At 39.1% G+C, this 24,124-nt stretch overlaps 2 protein-coding genes across 13 annotated transcripts in view; one reads left to right on the forward strand and one right to left on the reverse strand.

Annotated features, from left to right (window-relative positions):
* Window positions 1-24,124, reverse strand: part of GIGYF2 (GRB10 interacting GYF protein 2) — a 79,526-nt gene that overhangs the window by 25,010 nt on the left and 30,392 nt on the right. For 10 of the 12 annotated variants that reach the window (XM_065675096.1, XM_065675095.1, XM_065675105.1 and 7 more), the window contains 3 exons: window positions 22,347-22,458; window positions 21,754-21,794; window positions 3,076-3,255 (listed from right to left, as the gene is read on the reverse strand). In XM_065675096.1, the coding sequence (XP_065531168.1) occupies window positions 3,076-3,255; window positions 21,754-21,794; window positions 22,347-22,458 (333 nt within the window). The remainder of the gene's footprint in view (window positions 1-3,075; window positions 3,256-21,753; window positions 21,795-22,346; window positions 22,459-24,124) is intronic. The other 2 variants (XM_065675104.1, XM_065675103.1) reach the window with 1 other exon arrangement.
* On the forward strand, window positions 7,653-16,868 carry KCNJ13 (potassium inwardly rectifying channel subfamily J member 13). Its single transcript, XM_065675106.1, has 3 exons — window positions 7,653-7,826; window positions 13,881-14,361; window positions 15,258-16,868. Exons 2-3 carry the CDS (start codon window positions 13,884-13,886, stop codon window positions 15,878-15,880), a joined length of 1,101 nt encoding a protein of 366 aa, XP_065531178.1. The 5' UTR covers window positions 7,653-7,826; window positions 13,881-13,883; the 3' UTR covers window positions 15,881-16,868.

Here is a 24,124-nt window from a genome sequence, read left to right on the forward strand (position 1 = left end):
TAAATTCAGTCCTATACTATCATTAGGCACCAGTTATATGTATATATATATCAAGATCCCAAGGTAAAAGAAATAATGCTAAGCTGAATTCAGCCCTTTCACCTATAATGTAATTGTTAATTACAAGAAAGGGCTATTGACTGCTTCAGGAAATTCAAGTACACTTCAGTCTCAATAATTAATAGCTATTTATCTCTTAAAAGTTAGATTCCCTAGTTCAGAGCATAAATTTCCAATGTACACTGAAACAATACTAAATACTATGCAAAAGGCAAACGAACAGTACACATACTTTTTTGCCATAGATTGTATATGTAACTTTTATTTTTATTTTGCAACTAATTTTTATTTTGCTCAAGATATTTTAGCTGCTTTATGATATTCAAGAAGCACAAAACACAATGCCCCAAAAACAAGTCTACTTGACTCACTCCCTGAAAAGCGAATGAACCAAGATGAATTTGACAAAAGCAGCAACCAAAAGATATTTGAGATTACAGACTTAAAAACCAGAACCCAAACCAAAACTCCAAAGCATCTATATATAATTCTCTAGTTCTGATATAGAAAAGGGTTTGTATGTGTATCTGATAAAATGAACTTGGCTCTGCAAATCTGAAGGGCAATCACTGTATGAATACAAGAACTGGAACAAGAGGCTTTTTAGATAACCAGTCATTAAATGACTATAAAAGATCGCTGGAAAGAAAAAAAACCCACACAAAACCCCAAAACACCACCACCACCACCCCACAAAGAAAAAAAATTAGAGAGAACTTTGAAGCAACCAGTGAATTTAAAGCTATTTAGCATATAGGTAACCTGTCTAAAGATCCTATTTCACATCCACAATAGCAGCAATACCACATTTACTCAGAAATACTAGCGAAACAACTTTTCCATTGTACAGGCCAAGTAAAGATGTCTTTTCACCAGATTTCCAGTCCTAATGCAGAGACAGTAGTCAAAAAAGTAGAAAACCCCATAAACCTTGACTCGAAAAGCCTGGTGATACAATCCAGTTTTCGTGCTGCAAAACAAGACAAGTTTACATCCTTATGAATTAAGTAGAAGTACAGAAGCATTAAGCTTGTCTCAGGAGAAGCCTCACTGATTTGCTTCTACACTACCAATACTCAGATAATCCCTCACTTTACATGTGAGAGGAGAACAGTTTAAGAACAGCATGGATGCATGACAGACCCCTTTAACCATGTCAAGGGAGTTAACTTTGGCTAAAGACCACAGAATCCGTGTAACTATTCAGGGGCACAAGACTGCTTCAGCAGCCACACTGCACCCTCTTGATCCTTTGTGCCCAGTAAGAAAGCACAAAAGGAGCAGATTTAGGTCAGCCATTCTGCAGCAAACACAGCTGAAGGGACAATAATAATTCAAAAGCTGGAAAAACAGTTGTCTGTGGGAATCAAAGTGATATTCGCTTAACAGCAGAAGACAAACTCAAGCCTGACAACTGCTATGTTCTTCTAAACTGTTCTTACCCAAAAGGAAAAAGAAAAAAAACCCCAAAAACAATCAAGCAGCATACAATCTAGTAGGGAGTATGCAAAACCAAGTGAAAGGAATGTCTAGCTAAACAAATGACAACAGTACTCTGAAGACACTTCTCTATTTTTAGCAGTACACGATTAGTACTATTATCTAACACTAGAGTAAGTAAAAAGAAACTGTTTAAGCCATGCCAATTTGAGTTAAATTCTTTGTTTAAAGCAAGAATATGATTAAAACCATTTTGATAGTCCTGTGGCTACTACTAACAGGAGACTTCTAATACAGCTCTGACGGAAGTTAAGACAGTAGAGCAACACAGCACTCAGCTCAGCCTCTACCTCAAAATTAGCAACTTCTCTGCATACTCACAGAATTCTTAGAACAAGCTTTTTATTACACCCACTAAAACTAATTTGTAAGTGAAGTTAACTTAATTGCTTATAGCAGCTAAAATTCTAACAAGCAGTAATATTTCCTGTGAGGGAAAATGAGTTTTCAAAACCCTCCACAGAACATCTTTCAAAAAAGATGACATGAATGAACTTCTGAACTTTACCATCTATGCTTCCTTTTAAGATAAAGCACACAGACTTGTACTGACTGAACAGTCCACTCCAGAGTATCAAGGAAAGGTTTAGATTGGAAGGAACTATAAAGTTCAACTCGCTCCAATCCCCCTGCTTCTCCTTTGCCTCAGGCCTGCTCTCAATCCATTCTCTATGTGGCACGTATTTGTGCTTGGGATTGCTCTACCCACATCCAGGACCTTGCACTAGGCCATGTTTAACTTCATGAAGTTCACATCATGAGGTACATCAACCATGAGATATAATCATAGCTGGCCTCATGACATGTGAACTATGTAACAAAGCAGCAGTGTCTAATGAACAATTATGATCAAGCACTGGGGAAAACAACATTGCTCAAAATTTGCCCTTTAGCTCTGCTCTAAATCCAAAACATCTGAAAATATATCTAGCCTTGGGCTCGTTGCTGAATTTTAGTACAAGCAAGCAGTTGTTTGAGGATAGAATAATGTATAGTTCTGGTGACAGCTAGGAATAGAGATAACAGTTGCTCACAGTCCTCACAGTAATGAAAGTCTTTGTGGCATTGAAAATGGTGATAGATCTATTGTAAGAGCAAGCATGGCTTTCTTTAATTGAGGAGGAAAAGTTGTCCACTTCAGCCCAAAAAAAGTCCTGTGCTTCCTTTGCTTCCCACATGAAGATGTAACAGTAGAAGAGCCACAGTACTTCCTTAGCTCCCAGAAGCCTTCTGCAGCCAAAAGATGCCCAAAACCAAGATCCCACAACAAACATGACTGGCTAGCCAGATCTTTTCCAAGTAGAAAAAATTTAAATTAAAGAATACATATGTGCACACATATATATTTTTATATATGTTTCAGCCATACTACTCAACTACCAAGCTCCACTTTGTATTTTTCCTGCAACTCCAGCAAAGCAGTGCTGGAAAGCAGGCGCCACCTCCCTTTCCTCTGCCTTCCCCACGTCCTTTCCCTACAGCCATGGCTACATTTTTCTCCAGATCTCCTCTCACCTGGACTGTGAGGGCGCCACCTCTCACCATCCCTCCGTGACCCAGCCAGTCGCCAGCCTCCATCATCATCTTCCCCATTTTGTTCCTCCCTGAAGATGCGCCAGTTTTCGCTCTCAGAGCGTATAAACTCATGCTTTCTCCCTGTTGTTGCTGTCCCACCTTCCTCAAAGTTTGGTCTCACTGCAAAGAAAACACATACCCAGTGAACGTCCGTCCCGTCTTTAGGAACCTAGAAACAACAGGGTTGAAATCGTGCTCCCCTAGAGGCAAAAAATGCACTGGAAGCATTGATAGGAACCTAGGAGAGGAACAGAAGTTCATGGAAAGAAACACATGACATACTCTGGAAATCTCTCCACATCCCTACGTACATTGGGATGGAAAGACCATGGAAAAAGAAAGCAAAGCATACAAGAAATTATCACATGGGTAAGAGAAGGAAAAGACAAGAGTTTAAGAGACACAAAGAAGCATAAAACGAAAGCCAAAGTATGCAGAGAGGATAAACTGCTGTATCATGAAAAGTCTAATGCTAAATGAAAATGGGAATGCAGTAAACTAAACATTGCACACATTTCACACAAGCCAAACATTTTCTACTTCTGTAATAAAAAGAATGAGATCTATATATTTAATCCAATACGATGTATAGCATTCGCTCAATGTTTTAGGAAAAACAGAAGATTTAAGGTAGTATTAAGAGTTAAAGGAAAAAACCATTATGTAGTGTTCACATTATCCTGTGAATCCATCTTCTGGAGAGCCAAGGTCAGCATATTAAGCATGAGAAGCACCTATGCAGCTTCAAGGATGAGTCTACCACGAGTTTAGTACAGTCTTTTAGTTCCGAATTTACATTACATTTAAAATAAACCAAAATTCTCGAGTACTTAATGAAGAGCAACACTGCTACAAAAGGATGGTGTGAATAATAAAAAGAATCCACAAGTCAGGTTAAACAGACACAGGGCTTTCACTGTTGACTCATCCTGACATGGATACACTACTACTGAAATAATGGCAAACACTGGATTTGGGTGGGGGTTTTGTCATCTTAGATCTCTGAAAAATGTCACACAGGAAAATATAATAGGAGGTGCAGGGAAGACTCTCATTATTGCTCCTTTGATAGGCTTTGCATCACAGAAAACTAGGAGACAGAGCTACGGAGCCAAGTCAGCGGAAAGTAAAATAATACAGAGATAGTAACCCAGAAGAGAGCTGCAATGCAACAGACAGGATCAGTCTAAGACCCAGACGAAAGGAATGTGCCTCATTCTTTCTGAACTTATTTTTAAAGTGCTACAAGAAATAAAAATGTGATTTTTTATTTTTTTTTTTTTACTCAGCAGCACAAGACACTCAAGTTTCCTCATTAAATCAGTCAACAACAGAAAAATGTTAATTTGCTATTTTGAGACCAGAAACAGTATTACTTTTAGAGATGTAGCTATTCTTTTCACCAAAATTCACAGCTATTACCTGACACTCACACAGTAATTCTAGAGATTTTAGACTCTACCAGTTAAGGAAAAGAAGTTATTTCTTTCCATTGTTATTAAGTTCAGTTAAGATTCTTGAGACTGCACTTCAACAACAGCAAGCCATCAGCTCACAGGCTCTGTTCTACTCTTCCCAAGAAGTACTGTGAAGTCTACTTGCCCACTGAATAGCTGTGCATCTCTGCAGTTATACACATTACAGGCATAGCCAAGGCAACTCAAGTTTTCATAGACCTTGAGACAGCTAGGTTTGCTCCCAAGAACTGAACTATCAAAGTCTGGGTTTGTATTTTGAACTTGCAGCAAACGGCATCCCCATTTGCTGCTGTGGAGTTTGAAACATATCTCTACAGAGGTGACAAAATGTCAAATGCCGTTTGCCAAGACCAGACTCAGATGAGCTATTGCCCCCCTCTGATTTTAAATTCTACAGCATTAGAAAAATAAGAAACAAAAGAATCAGTTATAAGGGATATTATTATTCTTCTGAGGATGTTATCAGCTTTGATTCTGCAATCTTTCTGAACACAGCAGCACCCCAGTGCGTCACATCAGGTGACTGTTCTGATGCCACACTTCAGTGGAATTAAGAGAAAAAATGCAGTATATCATGACATACTGAAGTTTTCTGGTACTAAGCCACCATCACAAGCAGTATTCAAAAGACTGCAAAGTATGTGTCAAAACATATCTGACATTGAACATTAAACATACCAGCCAAAAAAATGGTTCTTTACAAATATTAACTGGTCACAGGTTAAAGATGAGAAAAAACAAAAAATAAAATCAAGCTAACCAAGTGACAAAAAGACTATGACAAAGCTGTATACGGGACTACTCCTACAGCTTGCATCTAAATTCAGAACTTGCAACGTCCCAGTATACTGTCTTTGCAAGCTATTCCTAGACTTGAGAACCCTCATTTCAGCTGAAATGACTTAGGTCAGAGAATCAGGATTTGGCAATGTTTTAAGGATGAAAAAAAAAAAAAACCCTAAAATGCAGTCTATGGTTTTTGCCTTGGACTAATTGACTGGACTTCCTGAAGAGAAGGAGCAGTAAAAGGGCACCTCTGTTCAAGTCTGTCACAAAGCCAGCAATGGTGTTTACTGAAAACTTCAGATACAGCCTAGTGGTATCCAGCCAAAAAAGCCTACAGCTGTGCAACACTGAGCTGAAGGGAGACTGAGAAGAACAAGACTGCAATTCTGGGGTGTAGCCTGTGGCAACACATGTAGGAAGAGGACTTACTAACAGAATGGCAAATAACTTCTGTTCTCCATGCTGTCAGGCCATGCTTCCTATGACATGCTCACTGTTTGTAAAGAATAAACAGGAAAGTGATGACTGACAATAATACTGTTTTCCTCTACAGAAAACTAGAAGAGTCTATTAAGTGCTTTCACTTTTGCCCTCTTTCTGCTGCACAATTAATTCCTCAAGAAGAGGATAAAAACTAAAAGCACTGCAGCTAGTGTTTTTAAGGAATTCAAATAACTTTGCCTAGGTGTGCAGCTCATTTTACAAAAGAATAAAACAAATGGCCTTATGATGATGTTTCTGTAGAAGGACTACTTTCTCATTAGGACAGTATTTGACATGCTAGGGACTCCACAGGAACACATGCATTGTGAAGTGACTCACTTGTAACCAAAGTCAGTGAGAGAGATCAGAAGCTCCAATGACCATTTCCCCATTCATGCTGCCTGCCTCTCTCCATCAAATCTCAGCCTCAACAGTTGGTCTCAATGACATACAGATCAAACACCACACCGTACTTTTTTTGCTCAATTGACCATCATCCACTGTCATGAGTATAGATGAAATAGTAAATTCAAAGGAATTAACAAGAGTTCAGTTCCATAACACACACCTGGAAATCACATGCTGTACCTACTCCATCTGCTGTACAGACACATTAGATTTTCAATCCATCCAGTTGAATCAGATTAGAAAACCTGTGACCAGACACCATGTGTGTTCTACAGTACAAAATATAGTTTGTAAGAAAACAGGCTTCTTAAAATAAGCTAAAAAGCTCTGCCTGTAGTGGAAGTTCAACTTTGCTCAAGCACAGAATGAAAGGCGAAGGGCAAGCCCCATTGTCCTACAGGCTTATCACAGAGCTGGCAGTCCCCTTGCACTATATTATTTGCCCTGTCTCTGAAGGTCACACCATACCTACCACTATTTTGAGTGCTGTGCCTGAACATGTATTAAAATGTTCCATACTAACAAAGCAAAGAATTAATGTTTTGCAATTTAGGGCTGGGGGAAGGTTAAAGAGAGAAAGAAGAAAAAAACAACAGGGAGGATTTTGTTTCCTAAGCAAGAAAGTCTACATTAATAAATTTTCCCAGCAGGCTTTCAGTAGTTTTACTGCAAACAACCACAGGCTTTGTTTCTCAGATCCTCTTACATCTGATGTTCAATTAAAGCCTTCACATTAGCAGCTCACCAAAGGAAAAAAGAAAAAGTGTGAAATACTATTGCATTACAAAGCTGTCCTCAGCGTTTGGTTTAGTAGCACTCCGAGTACTCAGCACAGCCATTCAGCTAAAACATCTTCCCTAAACTGTTCTCATCTGACAAGAGAGAAAATAGCTGAAGTGAAAGTGGTTTCACTGACTGCACGGAAACAGCAGCCCACCTATTCCGCATTGCTGCATCCTTGGGCATTAGCAAAACCCTGTGATTAATTCCATGTTTCAAAAAGGAGCAATGTGGAGATGGAAGGGAAGTGGCCAGATCAACACCTTCTGGCCAGCATTAAGCTACAGTTCAGCAACAACCCTTTCAGCTTTTCACATGGAACTTTTAAGCTTATTCAAACCCAAAAAATTTTCTTGATGAAGGTGGCAAGGGGAAATGCACCCCTTCCCCAAGCAAGTGTTTGAGGATTTCTCCTTGGCTGCTACGGATTTGTGTTGGGTAAAGAAACGCTCCTAACAAACCAGCATTCTTTTCCACATGATCAGAGCTAACCGGCCCCCCTGCAGGCAAAATGACCAATCAAATCAGCTTCACATGAAAACCAACCCCCCCCCCCCAAGCACTATAAACACAGGAATGAGACATACAAACCCATTTTAAAAGTGATTTTCAGTGGTGGTTTGAAAAAAAAAATCTCTACCAGCCACTTGTGGGAAGTTCTTGCCAGTACTGGGACCAATACACAAGACCAGCCTAGTCCCTCTCCTGAAGCCCAGGTTCTTCCCCTTCCTCGGCACAGAAATCCTTCAAAAACCGGTAAGTACACAAAGCAATCATTTTTCTTCCTTTTTTCCCCCCTTATTGTACAATTAGAAATTGTTCTGCCATTCTTTAATCAAAGAAATCAAAGCTGTTCTCAGGGCACACGGCTTTCCTTCTAAAGTTTGCTAAATTAAGTATCATCTTTAACAAAATGGTTTCTGATTCCCCCCACCTGAAAAACAAGGCTGTACTCATCTGAAAAAGCATTTTCTAAAAGCATACAGAGTAAAATCAAAGGCATTATGCAGTATTTTTTCAGAAAGATTTTAAGACAAACAGCAGGAATACCACTGCAGCTGGGTGTTACCTGGCCATGTGTTATGAAAAAGTCATCCTCACCTTCTTGCTACATTCATTACAACTCAGCATTTAACTTCAGTACCATCACAAATTAAAGAACTGACCTTCACCTCTTCAGGTCTGCTTTTACCACCTATAATTACATCTCATACCCTTAACTATTTTCAATCAATGCATTCTCTGTTCATGGGCACCAAGTATGAACTCCAATGTCCTAGAATATAGAATACTCCATCATTCCAGACAAGCCATTAGGAATTTTGCATCACACAGGGCAGAACAGCTCTTCAAAAACAGCAAGTTCACAAGAAATGGATGGCAGCAGACTTCTATCACTACAGATTTACATCAAATAAAATCCTCCCCCAACTGTAAATTTATTCCTCCATTAGCAATACTTAATTTTGCATTTTAGGCTTCTCTATAAGGATTTAATATACACTAGTATATTTTAAAGCCTTAAACAACATTTAAGCAAAGTCTCAGTGAAGTTTTTCTGCTTCTCTAAAGGCAGCCAGACTAGTTGGTCTGTTAGGGTTCATATGGATTCTCACAGCATTTCCATCACGCTGTACTATGTTAAAATACACTGTACACAAAGCATTACGATGTCCCCAATAATCAAGTACATAAGCAGCATTGCTTTCTGTATTATGATAAAAAAATGGAGCATGGGGGGGGTTGGGTTTTAAGTGCATTCTGTAGTAAACTGTCAGAGAAGGTCAAAAGCATGAGCTCTCACATGCTGAACTTAAAAGCACTTCCTCTGAGAAGTATGGACTTGGGCTCAACAAACTCAAGTTCCCACTTTCACAAGATTTATATGTGTAACAAGTCCTGAAAACTGTTATCTTAATTCTGCAGACTGCTTGGAAAAAACAGTTTAGTCAAACTACTGCCATTCATCTCAACGAGGCATTAGCTACAAAACCTGAAGGACAAACATGTTCGAAATTTTAACTATCCTACTAACAACTGCAGCATAAGCTTTCAACAAAAGCAGTTATTCTAACTGAACTGCTTTCCACATTTCTAAGATTGCCCCCTTATCCCCTAATGTAAATTACATGATACAGTCATGTATACTGAAAACAACCCTTCATTTCCTAATGTTAATGTCAGAGCATCTCAAGGATTGCCATTCAATCTAAAAACAACACAGATTTTAACAGAATGAAAGTACCCTTTAAAAAGTGATAAACTTAGTTTGTTAATGCCTTTTCATTTGCAACATCTGAATGATCCCAGCTTTGAGTACAGACCTCATGTTGGAATCTGAAACTAGTGCAAAGTTATGCAGACCCAGGTCAAGTAAAGAGGGATTGTACACATTCCCAGAGCACCACCTGGGTTCTAATAAATCTTTGAATTCTGCTACACAGTTGTAAGCAGGTTTTGCAGTTACTCCCAGCAAACAGCAGGTCCTCTTGACTACACTGCTCTCATGATGATGCCATGCACTACAAACTGCCTCAAATCCCTTCCAAGGCCAGTTAGAACAGATTCCATTAAAGAATAGAAGTTGGGCAGGTAGGGCAGCACTGCAAATGTTTCCCTTGAACATTCAGGCTGCTAAGAAGGCAGGTGCATTGTACTGAGCTGTAAACAGGATGGAGGTGTCAAAATGCCTTCAACTGAGAAGGCAAACAAAAAGAAAATAGGCTGCTGTAAATGAGCTCCCCTGCAACCCTACCAGATCTTAGTAGCTGAGCTTTTGCTGTCAACAGAAAGGCTAAGCAAAAGAAAAGAGGTAAGCAACATAGTAGCATGAAGCAGCAAGCTAAGAAAGAGGTGTTACAATACAAGGAAGATCTCAGTAAAAAAGGCAAAGCGTGGGATATCAGTGTGCTAGATCCATGAATTGCAGATATGTAAGCAGTATCTTAGAGCTTTTAAGGCAAAGAGGGTTTTTTTGTTGGTTTTTTTTCCCCACAAATCATTAGCAAGCCATGTCAGTTTAGAAGCTGTCTGACTGCTAGGAAAAGGGAAACCATGCTTTTGAGTTAATAAGGTAGTACTCATCCTACCTTGACTTATCTTACAAGATCACACAGAAGAGAGAAGACAGAATGAGGGACAATGATGGCAGAGAGATTTAATAAGAGCTGAGAACTGACATACACACTGGAGCTGGTAATAGCAATTTAGTTTTCAGTAGACTGGAAACAGGAAGGATTAGACACACTGAATGCATGATAAAAGACAGGTCAACATACCAAAGGAGGTTTTGAGAACTCATTTCTGACAGTTCCTGTCTTTCCAGAGAAGGGCTATCAGCTGGGAGATAGAGGGAGAAGGACACCCCAAAGCTACAAGGAATTTCACAAGTCAAGAACCATGAAAAGCAAAACCAGACAAGCAGCATAACATGAGGGTTAAGAGCTTACATTAGAGAAATCTGGATTAGAAGCACAGTATGTATTTAGCAGTGGAGATGGGTATTCTCCAACAAACAATGCCTTGAAAGTAAGAATTCTGTGAAGCTGAATGTCTTTCCTAAAACATACAGTTTGAAACTGGGATTAATGCAAGGACATCAAGGACCAGGCAGGCCATGGCACAAAATTAGATGGTCCAAACTTTAATAGTTTATCACCAGCAAGGAAAAAAAGAGATTGGTATTTTTCAACTACAGCATACAAGCAAAGGAGTAGACAGAAGATAACTCCTTATAAACCCAAAGTCACATCTACTCTTAAATTGAATCTGCTTTGAGAACACAGAGGACTAATCATCCAGCCCAAGTAAACTCTTTCTCACAGGGCAGTTGTTCTTTCGCCTCTTATTTTAAGCCAACTGCGTTGTTCTGTTCACAGTTTCCTACCCATTTTTTCCAAGCCCAATAAGTTAAGATTTGTGGCTCTTAAAACCATGAAGAGCTTTTGAAAGAAAAGCAGCTTTGGAACTCAAGCTTACGCATTTCCAATACCATAACTGCCATCAATTTAGGTACTTAATATTTTTAACAGTCCTAGACAAGCAAAAAAAGAATTATCAAATACCTCAAATGAGACCAGCACAGCAACCTGGTTAACCTCAGCAGGCAAAATCCCCTGCTGGAAGTCTCAAGGAAGAGAGACACAGGACTCCTGGGAAGTGTGCTGCTGAGGTTGATGGAGGTTCTCTTTCTGAAGTACCTTTAAAATCTGCCAGTAATTGATCCTCCCCCATAGAAAGATCCCAAATAACCCGACTGTGAACACCGACTAAATTTCTTCAGAGCTTTACATCAACATTAAGGGATTACTGACCACCCCCAAAAGCTCCTTAACAAAACTGAGACTCTCCAATGCTAATAGCATTTTGCTCTGAGTAAAGGCTGCAGCACTCAAGCATGCTACCTCAGCACTGATGTGTGGAAGATCCGAAGTGTAGCCAAAAAGAACATACCATATTAAGTATGTTTTCCCTTTTACTCTAAACGTAACACTGCAGAAAAGGCTTCTGTCACAAATAAGCCAGCATCAGATTCATTCCTAACAGCGGATGGTTGTTTTGCTAACCCAAATTACTTGGAAGCAATGAAGCAGACGCTACCCTCAAAATACCATAAGAATTTACAGTAACACACCAATTTTGGTTTTTGGTTGTGTTTTACTGTTGTCAGTTGGTTTTCGTGGTGGGGTTTTTTTTTCCAGGAATGCATGTTTACACCCAGAAGCAGTTTGTTCTAAGTATTTTCCTCTATTCAAGCAAAGTGAGGAGTTCTTGTGGATACTTCTAAGATGATAAAAATCAAGGCACAGTCCATAGCTCATTTTGAGCATCACTGTCATCTTTCCCAGAGATGCCCATTTTCCAGTTCCCTCAAGGAATCCAGAAGGGCTTTTCTAAATCTTGGCACAAGGACTCTGCTCTACAGACAACTGACAAACCATCTCATTCCTGAAGCATTTATAGTTGTATTCAAGTTACCATGAATTCTGTAACACTGCAGTAAGACTGAAAACTGTCATTTACAGAGCAACACAGCAGACCAAAGACCAAACTCAGGTGAAGGCTAGGGGTCAGGTTATAAGCTAAATGGCCTATGGTAAGAAGAGTACCAGTAGCCTGGTACTGCTAATCAGGAGGCTCTCAGTAAGCCCATTGTATTCTTTGGCACAGAGAGCAGTTTTAGAATACTCCTTCTAGGAGATGAGAACTGGAAAATAAAAATGAGAGGAAAACCCACCAAATCCTACTCAGGCCACCATCTACTCTACATCCTTTGACTACAGCACAGACAGAGGGAAAAGCTGGATGGTTCTGAGAACCTACAGAAGGAAAGGAAAAATAAAATGGAGCTAAATGTTCACTGTGATGTCAAGTGTCAGAATCCATTAAGCACAAGAAGAGCTAGAGAGCTGTTAGTACTAGAACTTGGTATCAAGATCAAGTAAACAATCATGAAAACTGCTGGTTTACAGGATCAAAGATTTCAAGAAAGATTTTTACCTTTCATCAGTTCATTCTGAAGTTCATGATCCTTAGATCTAATACATTTCAAGATAAAACTAAGCCAGCTCTCGGTGCATTGGATTTTGCCCCTGCAAATAGACTGTTTGCATGCTTGTGTTATACACCAAAAAGGTCATAATTCAGAGAAAAGGTCAAAACTAATAAGAAACCAGCAAAATTGACATGTATAATTATGATTTGCAGAATTTACATAAGTATTTTTAAATCTCTTTTGTTCTACAAACAAGCTTCACCACAACCTTCTTCTTGTAGGCTGCTCACTCTATGATAAAGTCTCAATTTTACTTGAGCCCATACTTAGTTTTAATCTATTCAAGGTAATCTTTAAACATGCAGTATTTATAATATTGATTTAGAGTGGCCAGTGTCTTTTCCACCTCTGAAAAGTTTAGCAAGTTTTGAGGTTTAGAAGTAAACCAAGGAGCCTAACATGAAACACCTAAATGTATCTATTTTGCTTCCCACGCCTGCAATTCCACCTTCACCCCCTAATCCCCATACACTTGCTGTCTTATTTTCTTGTTTCGTCACTAACACAAAATAACTGCTTAGGCAGACTAGACTTTAAATTTCACCACAGTATATTTTCAGTATTGGTCTTATGCCCTCTTTTTACCTGATCCTTACATAAACAGCCTCAGACTCCCAGAAGCAGCTCTGCCCTGAACACTGTAATTCTGCTGAACTAGACATGATGGGTGCAGACCAGCTCTCATTTCCTGAGCTAGGAAAATCTGAAAGGGCTACTAGGGTTACTAGGTAAACTACATCATTCCACCAAAGTGCATAAACATGTTAGAGAAATAATATAGTAAACATAATTTCTATAGTATTATTAATAGTATTCATAATAGCATCAGTAAACTTAAACTCTGCTAAAAAAAAAAGTTACAAAACCTGGTATAATCCAACAAAATACAGTTTCTTTTCAGATACATTATGCCCAATCCCAACCCACTCATCAGCCCCAAAGAACTGAACATGCAACACAAATGTAAATTTAGGAAGTTAAAGTATGAAAGTTCAATTTAAACAACTAAGCAGGGAAAAATTTGAGAAGTAGTCAGATTTTTATACTTAATCTTTTTTAGCAAAGTATTACCACAACAGTGGTAAATTCCTCTCCAGGCTACTGACTTAATCTTCTCTGGATTGCTATGTATAAGCCCTCCTTTGTTGGCTGCAGTATTTCAACCCCTGCTGATGTGTCAAAAACTGTGACCATTAGGCAAAATACAAGCATGCTGCATTGTATCACACTTTTTCCCTTTTTTCCTCTTTTTTTAGAAAATGACAACAGATATGATAGAGAGCAATAATACCAAATCCAGCGTTCCCCTCCTAACGCAAAGATACCTGAGGATGGTGACCAAGGATGGACACAGCACATTCCAGATGGATGGTGCCCAAGGGAAAGGTCTAGCATACCTTCGAGATGCATGGGGAATATTAATGGACATGCGCTGGAGATGGATGATGCTTGTCTTTTCTGCTTCTTTTGTCATTCACTGGCTAGTCTTTGGAGCGCTTTGGTATTTACTAGCTGAGATGAATGGGGACCTGGAGCTGGACCACGATGCTCCACCCGACAACCACACTATATGCGTCAAGTACATCACCAGTTTTACAGCTGCTTTCTCCTTCTCACTGGAGACGCAACTCACAATTGGTTACGGCACTATGTTCCCAAGCGGGGACTGCCCCAGTGCTATTGCACTACTTGCAATACAGATGGTCCTGGGGCTTATGCTGGAAGCCTTCATCACAGGTAATCCTTCATATTTAATGTATAAATAAAACAGCTGTAATAATTAGACTTAAGAAGTAGAGCTATAATAAATAATGATCATATTGATTAAAAAAAAAAAACTAAGTCACTACAAGAATGATGAGACTTCAACTATGTAGTATTACAAGTTGAACACCCTTCGTTACAAAACAACATAAATTAGGTAATATCAAGATCTGGACTCGAGACTTCCACTACTCATTGGATGGTGTTTGTGGCAGATACCTACTTATCAACCTCATTATCTCTCAACATTTCTTTCATGGAATTTGCTTTAAGGTTTTCTTTAGTCTAGCTGAAGTATTTCAGTTGAGCTTTAACTCCGTGTTTAAGTATTCCTCAGTACTCAATGTAATGAAAACTTTTACGATGTCACAGCTATTCTGAGACATTTCAAGTTATGTAATTTGCAGGTTTAAATTATTTCAGAAGACTAAAAATACATAGGTTAGTTGACTGTGTATTAAGAAAGAGCTTCCCCAGTCGCAGCACACCAAGATCAAGTACTATTTATTACCAATTACAGTAAATCGGGGCAAGCTGAAATGTCTCCCTTCCAACAGCTAAAGTTTACTCTCCAAACATTAATCACAGAATCATCATAGAATCAGACTGGTTTGGGTTGGAAAGGGCCTTAAAGTTCACCTAGTTCCAAACCCCTACCATGGGCAGGGACAAGTTTAGAACAAGAAGCATTTTAGGAAAGCTGTGCTTTTTAAAGCAAAAATGGGTTACTCTGATGCCAGCCTAGCAGTTTTCAAAGATGCAGGCTGAGGTGAGAAAGACTATGTGCACCCAAGCCTGCTTCTGTTTCACAGAGCTTGGAAGCTGCAGGCACTGCGCTTGTATTCAGTTTGCTCTCTTCCATGATGCAGGTGCTTTCGTGGCCAAGATTGCCCGACCAAAGAACCGGGCATTCTCCATCCGCTTCACCCGCTCTGCTGTAGTGACACACACCGAGGGGAAGCCATACCTTATGTTCCAGGTGGCCAACACACGCTCCAGCCCACTAACTAGTGTCCAGATTTCTGCTATACTTTACCAAGAACAAGAGAATGGGCAGCTGCACCAAACTAGTATTGACTTCCACCTAGACAGCATTACTTCAGATGAGTGTCCTTTTTTCATCTTCCCACTGACCTACTACCATTCAGTCACTCCCTCCAGCCCCCTGGCTGCCCTCCTCCAAAGAGAAGCTCCTCACCACTTTGAGCTGGTCATCTTTCTGTCAGCTGTACAGGAGGGCACCGGGGAAATGTGTCAAAGGAGAACATCCTACCTCCCCTCAGAGATCATGCTGTACCATCGCTTTGCCTCCGTGCTAGCCCGCAATGCCAAAGGCGAGTATCAGATCAAGATGGAAAATTTTGACAAGACTATTCCTGAGCTTCCAGCTGCAGCTGACTCAAATTGTCCAAGAAGGACTGACAAGGAGATCCGCATCAATGGACAGCACATTGACAGCTTCCAGCTCTCTGAGGCTGGCCTCACAGAATAGAGAGAGCAGACTGTGAACTTAATGCTTTTTTAATTATTACATTAAAATTTCAGGTTCCATTCACAGCCTTCCTTCCTTGCCTACCCTGCCATCTTCTAGTGATCTTTCTCTTTTTACTCACATCCTTTTGATTACAACATGAAATGCAAAGTAAAAAGAACCAATGTGACCATGTAAGCTGAGAAGAGGCTGGATTAACCACCTAGAACAAAGTCGGGTACAAGAATCACAGTACTAATTGTTGGAAACTACAAGAACTACCTGCTGAATTCACTAGACTATGATTAAAGCCGCACTGACCCTGAAAGGAGAGAACTTCAAAACTCCTAAACCTCACCAAAACCATAACTAACTAGCTTGGGACAAAAAGGACAGTATAAAAGAAAAATATCAGTCAAAACCAGTATGAGGTCATTCAGTCAATATAATAGTTCTGGTATAAGCAACTCTGTTCATCCAAGATCTGAAGTTTTCCGTTCTCCTAACTCTTTGGGGTACAGAGTTAGATTTCAGGTGGCCGAATTCACTCTCAGAAAGTACTGCCAAACTCCCACGGCAGTGAAAAGCACTCCTGCTGTGCTTATTAAGAAAAATTATAAATACTAACTGCAGTTCTTCATTCTGCCAAATAGGAGAACATCTCATTTCAAGACATGTCTATGAAGACAGTACCAAAAAATCTTGATGTATATGACAAATGCTGAAGTGGATTTTTTTTCATGTTTGGAAACACTGAATAAATTATTTAGCTGTAGAAAACAGACTATTTAAATTAATGCACTTTTTAAAAGGACCGTACATTCCACATGTTCTCACCTTTGCGCTGCTTGTCTCAAGTAGATCTGACCCAGAAGGATGAACTATGTATATGAGAATTAGAGCTGCATCCATTTAATTTTATGATTTTATCATCACTATTTTTGCCTGTACACACAGCATAAATATTGAGACACTTAAATCAATTTTCAAATAAAAAAAATAAAACAAACTATACACAAGACTTCTGTATTTAAGTGCCTCATCAACCTATTGCAATTTGAATGCTGTTCTGAAGTTCCTAAATAATTTAAGAAGATAAAGGATAAACGGAATGATGGGTGATTATTTCCAAGCTCTCAACAAAAGCAGTGCCTATTATGTGTTCATACTTGAGCAGTCAAGCATCAAAATAAAGCAAAATTCATCTTTCAAAGGTAAATACTTTCCCCACAAACCAAGACAGCATAAATAGAGTATTATGCTGTTGTCAATGAAAACTGCTATGAGCTACACTTCCTTTTAACTTCACTGAAGCCATTGGCAGCAGGAAAAATGATCAAGGTATCTGATGAGACACTGTTTAACTAAATTCTTCTCAAGTTCCAAAACTCTGTTAACTGAAGTGTGTTCACAACCCAAAAGAGGTTACTTCGGCTTTAGGGTCTGAGAAAATGGGAAACAGCCCTGCAGACGTATTTCACATAGGGAAAGGGAAATGAGGCAGAAGGCAGACTTCTTCAGTGTCTTAAATTCTTTTTCCAAAATTCAGTATTGCCTCCCTACATTCCACACCTCAGACACATTTTATCACAGACACCCTCAAAGTATCTTGTTTAGTTTAATGTAAAAGCATTCACAAATATTGTGAAGCTTGGAGAGCACCACCCTGTCAAGTTAAACTGCCTTCATCCCTACCTTTCTTAGTGTTGACACATAGCCAGGCTAAAGATTCCTCTTCCACCCTCGTATCAGTACCAATAATTATTTCTTGGAAGAGTTATTTCCATGTTCACTATCAACATATGAAGAGTCCTACAAATCAAGAACCAGTGAAAGAGCAGTAGAACAGAGATTTCTGTGTCAAGTCTGAAATACTAATTTAGGAAAAAAAGAGCAGTATTACGTGAGGTATTGTTTCCCCCATGTATTGTCATATACTCCAGTCTCAGACACACAACTGTTCTCAAATTCAGATGCATAATCCCAACAGGACAGTACTATAATCTCACCATTTAGAGCCAACAATATAGAAAGCTGGTTTTAATTTCAATTAATGCCTTATCAAACTGTGGGCTGCTTCACAGGGTTTCTAAATAACTTGATAAAGTTGTCCTGATTTTTATATAATTTTCTATTTATATATTTGGTTTAAAAGGAGGGACAACAGCAAATATAAAGAACAAAACATGATTAGTATACACTAAATGCTATCTTCAAATATTACATTTTGGAATGTCAAGCTAAGGAATACTATAAAAGTAAATTAGACAAGCACAACTGTGTAATTACTTCAGAACAGCTACAAAGAAGAGGACAGACAAAACACCCCTATTGCTTTTCCAGTTCCAGAGAACTGATGACTCATGGATGTCTGATAAAGTACTGGAAGTATGCCATGACCCAGATTGGAATACAAACCTAGAAAAATCGCTGGTGGGCTCCAATGCAACAAAAATTGCACTCTACACCTTGACTAACATTGCAAGAGCAAGCTGGTGATGAACCTTCCTTGGACAAACTTCTGGCTATCAGGACAGGGAAGCAAAGCAAGTCAGGCTGAGTAAGGGTAAGTGTGCTTCAAAGGATCTACATCTACTACATCTTTATTTGTAGTCACTTGGACATCCCATTTTTATATTTAAGTCATCTTAACTTACCCAAAAAATACACATGAAACAGAACTCAATCAGGTTCCACAAGTGACCCATGGAACACCTTGTTTAATCTAAACTACAGTTATTTACTAGCAGTGTGTTTAACTGCTGGTAACTAATAAAATCCCCTCAGCTACTAAGCTGGTGTTAGTCAAGAGGCCGCACAGAAAATTAAGCGGCTTTTGTGCAGTTCTAAAAGACAGCCATGATCAAAAAACCAACTTGCTCATTTTCCCTGTTAATGGCCTCAGCTTTCCAGAAACGATTTGAGTTTTCAATGAAACCTGTCAGAACTGTGACAGCCAGCAAGAGAAACTCACAAACACCATGTGCATCTTCAATTTGCATACACAAAGTAGGAACAGATCCTGCTTACACTGAGAATCAGTCAAAGGTGAACTTAAAACTGTTGTGAGCACCAAAAAAAGCAAACAATTTTTACTCACAGCATATTGATTGTATTTGAGAAACAATTGTTTGTGGAGGGTCTATTAGTTTTTCCAGCTCATGATTTTTAATTGAGGAGTTCTTGTGTTGTCATTCATTATGAGCATCCAGAAAAGTTTAATATTTGATCTCTCATTAATTTTGTAATGTGATCACCCAGAACAAAGACAATGAAAAAGCTGACAACTTAGTAAATTATTTAATTTGAGTTTAGCCAAAGCCCTGTGAAAACAATTTAAAACTGAAGCTCAATAAAGGTAAAGAATAAAATCCTAAACTAAGGAACTTAACCAGGGTAACAGAAACCAATATATACACCTGCTAAAGCATGTTAGCCTGAATTATAAGCTGCATGTCAATTCAATCCCTGACCTTTCTGCTTCCACTGCTTTGTGTGGTATACTAGTACTCGGTATTGGCCTGGGACTTCTTTCGGCACATCTGTATCCCTATCTCATACTCAAAATATTTTGTCATTGGGAAGCCTTTACACAACAGTAACTGTATGTTCATTAATCAAGGCTTGAGTCAAAATAGCCCAAGCTTCTGTTAATATTTTTGTGCTCTCCACCTTGTCTCTGAAGGTAAAGAGGAGATAAACGGTCCTCCACTTACCGGGACATTAAACTCTAACAGAGATATGCAGGATCAATTACCACTGTTTAACTTGTTTTTTATACATTAAAACTTGAGAAAGATTGCAGGTATCTTGCCTTTATCATACTGTGCTATAGAACTTTTAGCTAAATAAGCTCTAACTAGAAGAGAAACAGACTGAGAAACTTAAGAGGAGCAATCAGGTACTACAGAAAGCTTCATGATTTAAGCACACCATTCCTCACAATGAACTAGGACTTCCAAAAAAGCATACAATGACACCATCTTCCCTAGAAAATGATTCATAGAATATGCATTCCTAAGTCCTGATCACTCATAGTTGCTACAAACAAGGCACACTCTATACTAGCTGATAGATTAACCCCCAGGTTCAGGCAGAAGTCAGCTTCAGTAAGGACATCTTGCAAATAAATCTTGTAGTAAATCTTGAAAATAAATCATCTTCCAGTAAATTCTTCTCAATTTCAACTGAGATACACATCTCACCTTAAACTGACAAGCAGTATTTTTATCACACTCTTAATCAAAAACGTGGTACATTCTACAGTTTGGGTCTGCAAGTGCTTTAATTTCATCACAAGAACAGAAAGGGGCTAAATAAATAAAACTGAATCAACTGTGGTGTACACTAATCAGTTAGTAAAAAACTGCAGTCCTGAAATCTCAGTAGTACTTAGTTTTTCCTGTCCAAAAGATCTCTGAAGATAGAGACACACTGAATCAAAGTCTACTGGCATATAAAGATGGATAACCTCAGACCTATCCAAAATTATTTTTAGAAGTAAAACCTCTTCCTAAGGAAAACAATGAGGAACACAAGCAACATATTAGTTTTGTCTTAACTTTGAACTTAAAAGCAGAAAACCAAAAGCACTCTTCAAAATATATGAAGATAAATTCCTACATGGAGAGAGGATTCAGAAGGCTTTGAAAGCAAACATGGGAATTTTAGACTCATAAAGCATGCATCACCATGCTAACCTGGAAGAGTATTAAAATGGCAATTTATGCTATTCTCACTGAGAACACACCAACAACCAAACAGGAATTAAAATACATTCCTGTCAACTTTTAATTGCAACTGAATCTTTTCAGTTTTGTCCTGAAATTCAATTTGCGATTGTCTTTTCTGACCTATGACTTATCAGTATGCTCACTAAGGAGGATACTTAGTCTTATTTTAGGATAAGACTCCCTTCAGCAAAGACCAAATGATACTGGGTCCTAAAAAGACAAGACTTGCTGTCAGCAAGCTTCAAATCTCTCACTAAGCACAGTTGTGGTACATGCACGTTGAAAACTGCCACAGAGAAAGAGCAAGGTCATACCAGACAGCAATCAATGTATGGCCTCATGAAGCAAAAAAACCCCAAAAAACACTGCAGTTACCACATAACCAGTTGATAGAGGAGAACTTCTTGAATGTTCTTACCACTCTCAGAATACAGATATTACCTAAATGGGTATGTTCCATCCCCAAGATGACAACCCACTCCAAGTTTAGCTGAAAGTCCAAACAGACATACTGGGTCACAATTAAGGATCCAGTATTCTGTCTGAATATGGCCAGTATGAAGCATTTAGGAAACAACAGGAAAGGAATGGCAGAGAGGGAGACCAGATAAATGAATGAAAAGAAGATTCATACTATGATTTCAACTAATTTAACAGACAGTAAACCCATCAGCATGGGAACAGCAGAACATTGCTGCCAGGATTTACTGCACACTAGCAAGCATTCAAAAATAATTAACAGTTCACATGGTCCAGAAGCCCTAGGTATCAAAGCAGCACACATCAGGAATGTTTAAGAGCTGCACTGAAAAGGCATACTACCACAGCACGCCTGTTAATCAGTACAGACTCCTTTCAGAGGTCCAGGAATTTAGTTCCAGCTGTAGACATCACATCTTAATTGCATAAATAGAAACTACATACTGCAGGTTTTTCTTATTTAAAACATTCAGATGTCTAGTAGTAAAAACAACAAGAGTAAGCATAGCCAACACTGTGAGGACACAATTAGGTAGCCTGGCACAGCATCATGAATTCTGTATCAACAACACACGGAGCAATAGATTTATGTGTGCATATATATATATATATGGGTACCTTCCCCAAAACACACCCTGCTCCTCCCTCCCATTTTCTGCCCATACAGTAACAAAACCATACCTGGATCTTTTCGCCCTGGTTTTTCAAAGCGTCTGTCTCCCCTAGAAAGGCAGAATAGAAGTTTCAAATAAGGTTTTGCAATTACTCCACTCATTTAAGGTATGGCTTTTTAGTTTGGTAGGGGGCTTTTTTTAAAAAAGAGCTTGATAGACAGTACTGTCAAAGGTCCAAGTGACAAGTGAAATTTTCAGGAACAACGATACACACACGGCCTTTGGCAACTAGGTATGTTTTGAAATGTGACCCAAAGTACTGTCAGAAATGTCAACTCAATTAACAAGGTTGAAACTATAACTGAAGCAGATCCTTTAGCAATCCATATTTTCAACTCATCACTTCCACAGCAACTGTCATCATTTATATTCCCTTAAAGCGGTTCCTTCTTCCCAGGGACACAGCAGTCTTGCAAAAGTCTCTTTTACTTGTTCCTGAGTGTCTAAGAACATTGTGTTGACTCCATCTTAGAAATAAAGACATTCCACTCACAGATTCACCTTAATCACCTTTCCTAAAGTGTTTTTATGAAATCAAAAGGCACAAATGGAAGCTGAGCAGATGTACGTAAAAAACTTTAAGGGCTAGAGCTCTGTTACCTTTCCTCCCAACTCTGTGATCTGTGCATTTCCCTGCCCCCTCCTCGCCCAAATCCACCCTCCACTTCATCAAAACTTCTTTGGTAGAAACCGCTTTCTCCTCGGCCTCTGCCTGAAAAGACAAAAAACACAAGTGTTTGTATAAATAATAACAGAAGTTGAAAGAATCAGGTAGGTTTCCCTTTCCTGGTGTCTCTGAACTCATCTTAGTCTTAAGCCCCAGAGAAGTGATCAGAGGCAAAGCAGAAAAAGGAATAAAGACAGAAGGGTCTCGTGTAAAAATTCTTATCAAGAAGCACAAGATCAGATAGAACAGGCAAACAAGTCTGAAAAAAATACTATGCAGAAAAACAGAACACAGATACTTACCCAACACAAACTACTAAACAAGGATGCATTGCTCACACAACATCCACACAGTACATGTGCACTTTATACTCAAAAATCAGATTGCTTTAAACAGTGGAATCCAGTACAATGGCACTGCACTGCACATGTGTTCACAATTACTGCTGCCAAGGTTAACAAAGGAGAAGGAAGCTCCACCACAATTAAGTTCTAGTGATGCCCAGCTGAAATCTCCCACAGGAGCAGTGGGGAAAAGGAAGCATCACAAGATTAATATAGGCAGGACAGCATGAAGAATTCCAATAGCTACAGAATAATAAGTTATCCTCACTTTGTCAAGTAATGATTCTCCATAGGTGGCTATCGAATATCAAGCTTCAAGCCAAAAAGTTATAGAGGTATCGTCAAGTAAAGAATCTTGAAGCAAATCTTCAGTGCCTGGGTACATGTGAGGTGTTCGGTTAAAAACAAAACAAAAAACAAAAAGACAAGAAAACCCAAAACAACAGAAAAAAAACTCAAAACCACCCACATCCCCAGACCTTCAAGAGAGCTTCCAAAGCTGGTTAGAGTAATTGCTGAGCTGAAGCTTCCCGATCTACAACTGCTTCACAAAGTGATACAGCAGAAGCAACTGGATGTTTTTATCAGCTAACTTCCCCTTTCAAGGATCTCATGGAAAGGGGATGAACAAGTGAAACACATCAATCAGCTGGTTGTCAGGATAATGCCTTGCCTACATACATATTCAGTCTCTACACCAAGAACCTAAAAAGCACCTGATAGAGTGAACTATCGGCAGTGAGACTCACAAATCTCAATCCTTTCATATTTCTCTTTGTGGCTTCGAGAAAATAAACACCTCAAAGATGAGGTGCAAAACTGGCCACGGATACAGAGAAATAAGACAGAATGACTAAATGTAACAGGAAATAAACACCTTGGGAATGGTGTCCATTCTCTGTAGTCTTCTGATGAGAGCAGTGATAAGAAACTTCTACCATCTAAAAAGCTGAAGACCCCTGGAATTGTACTATATTTCAGTGTCCTATGAAAAAAGGCTCTACAAATGGAAATTATCAAAGCAGTTGCAAAAACTTCTCCACTATTCTATACTAGATCTATTTGGGGGGGTGGGGGGAGAGAAAGGAGGAAGGAGTTGCTTCCAAGGCAGAGGAAAAGTAAAGTGATCCCCATATAACCCAGTCAGGCTCTTCAAATACACACTGATTCTGTATCAGGCAGTACAGGTTGCAGGGTGTACAAGGAAGCCAAAAAGCTAATTGTACAATCTCTCCTGCTTCAGAAACAGGATTTAAACATCCTTTTTTGGACAAAACTACCGTGTTCCTAGGACCAGCAAAGCAGTTTGCTGGGAGACCTCCTTGCGACAGAGTTTCGGAGATGCCGAAGTTCAGATGGAAACTGGA

The sequence above is a fragment of the Lathamus discolor genome, chromosome 3, assembly GCF_037157495.1.
Source record: "Lathamus discolor isolate bLatDis1 chromosome 3, bLatDis1.hap1, whole genome shotgun sequence".
NCBI lineage: Eukaryota > Metazoa > Chordata > Aves > Psittaciformes > Psittacidae > Lathamus > Lathamus discolor.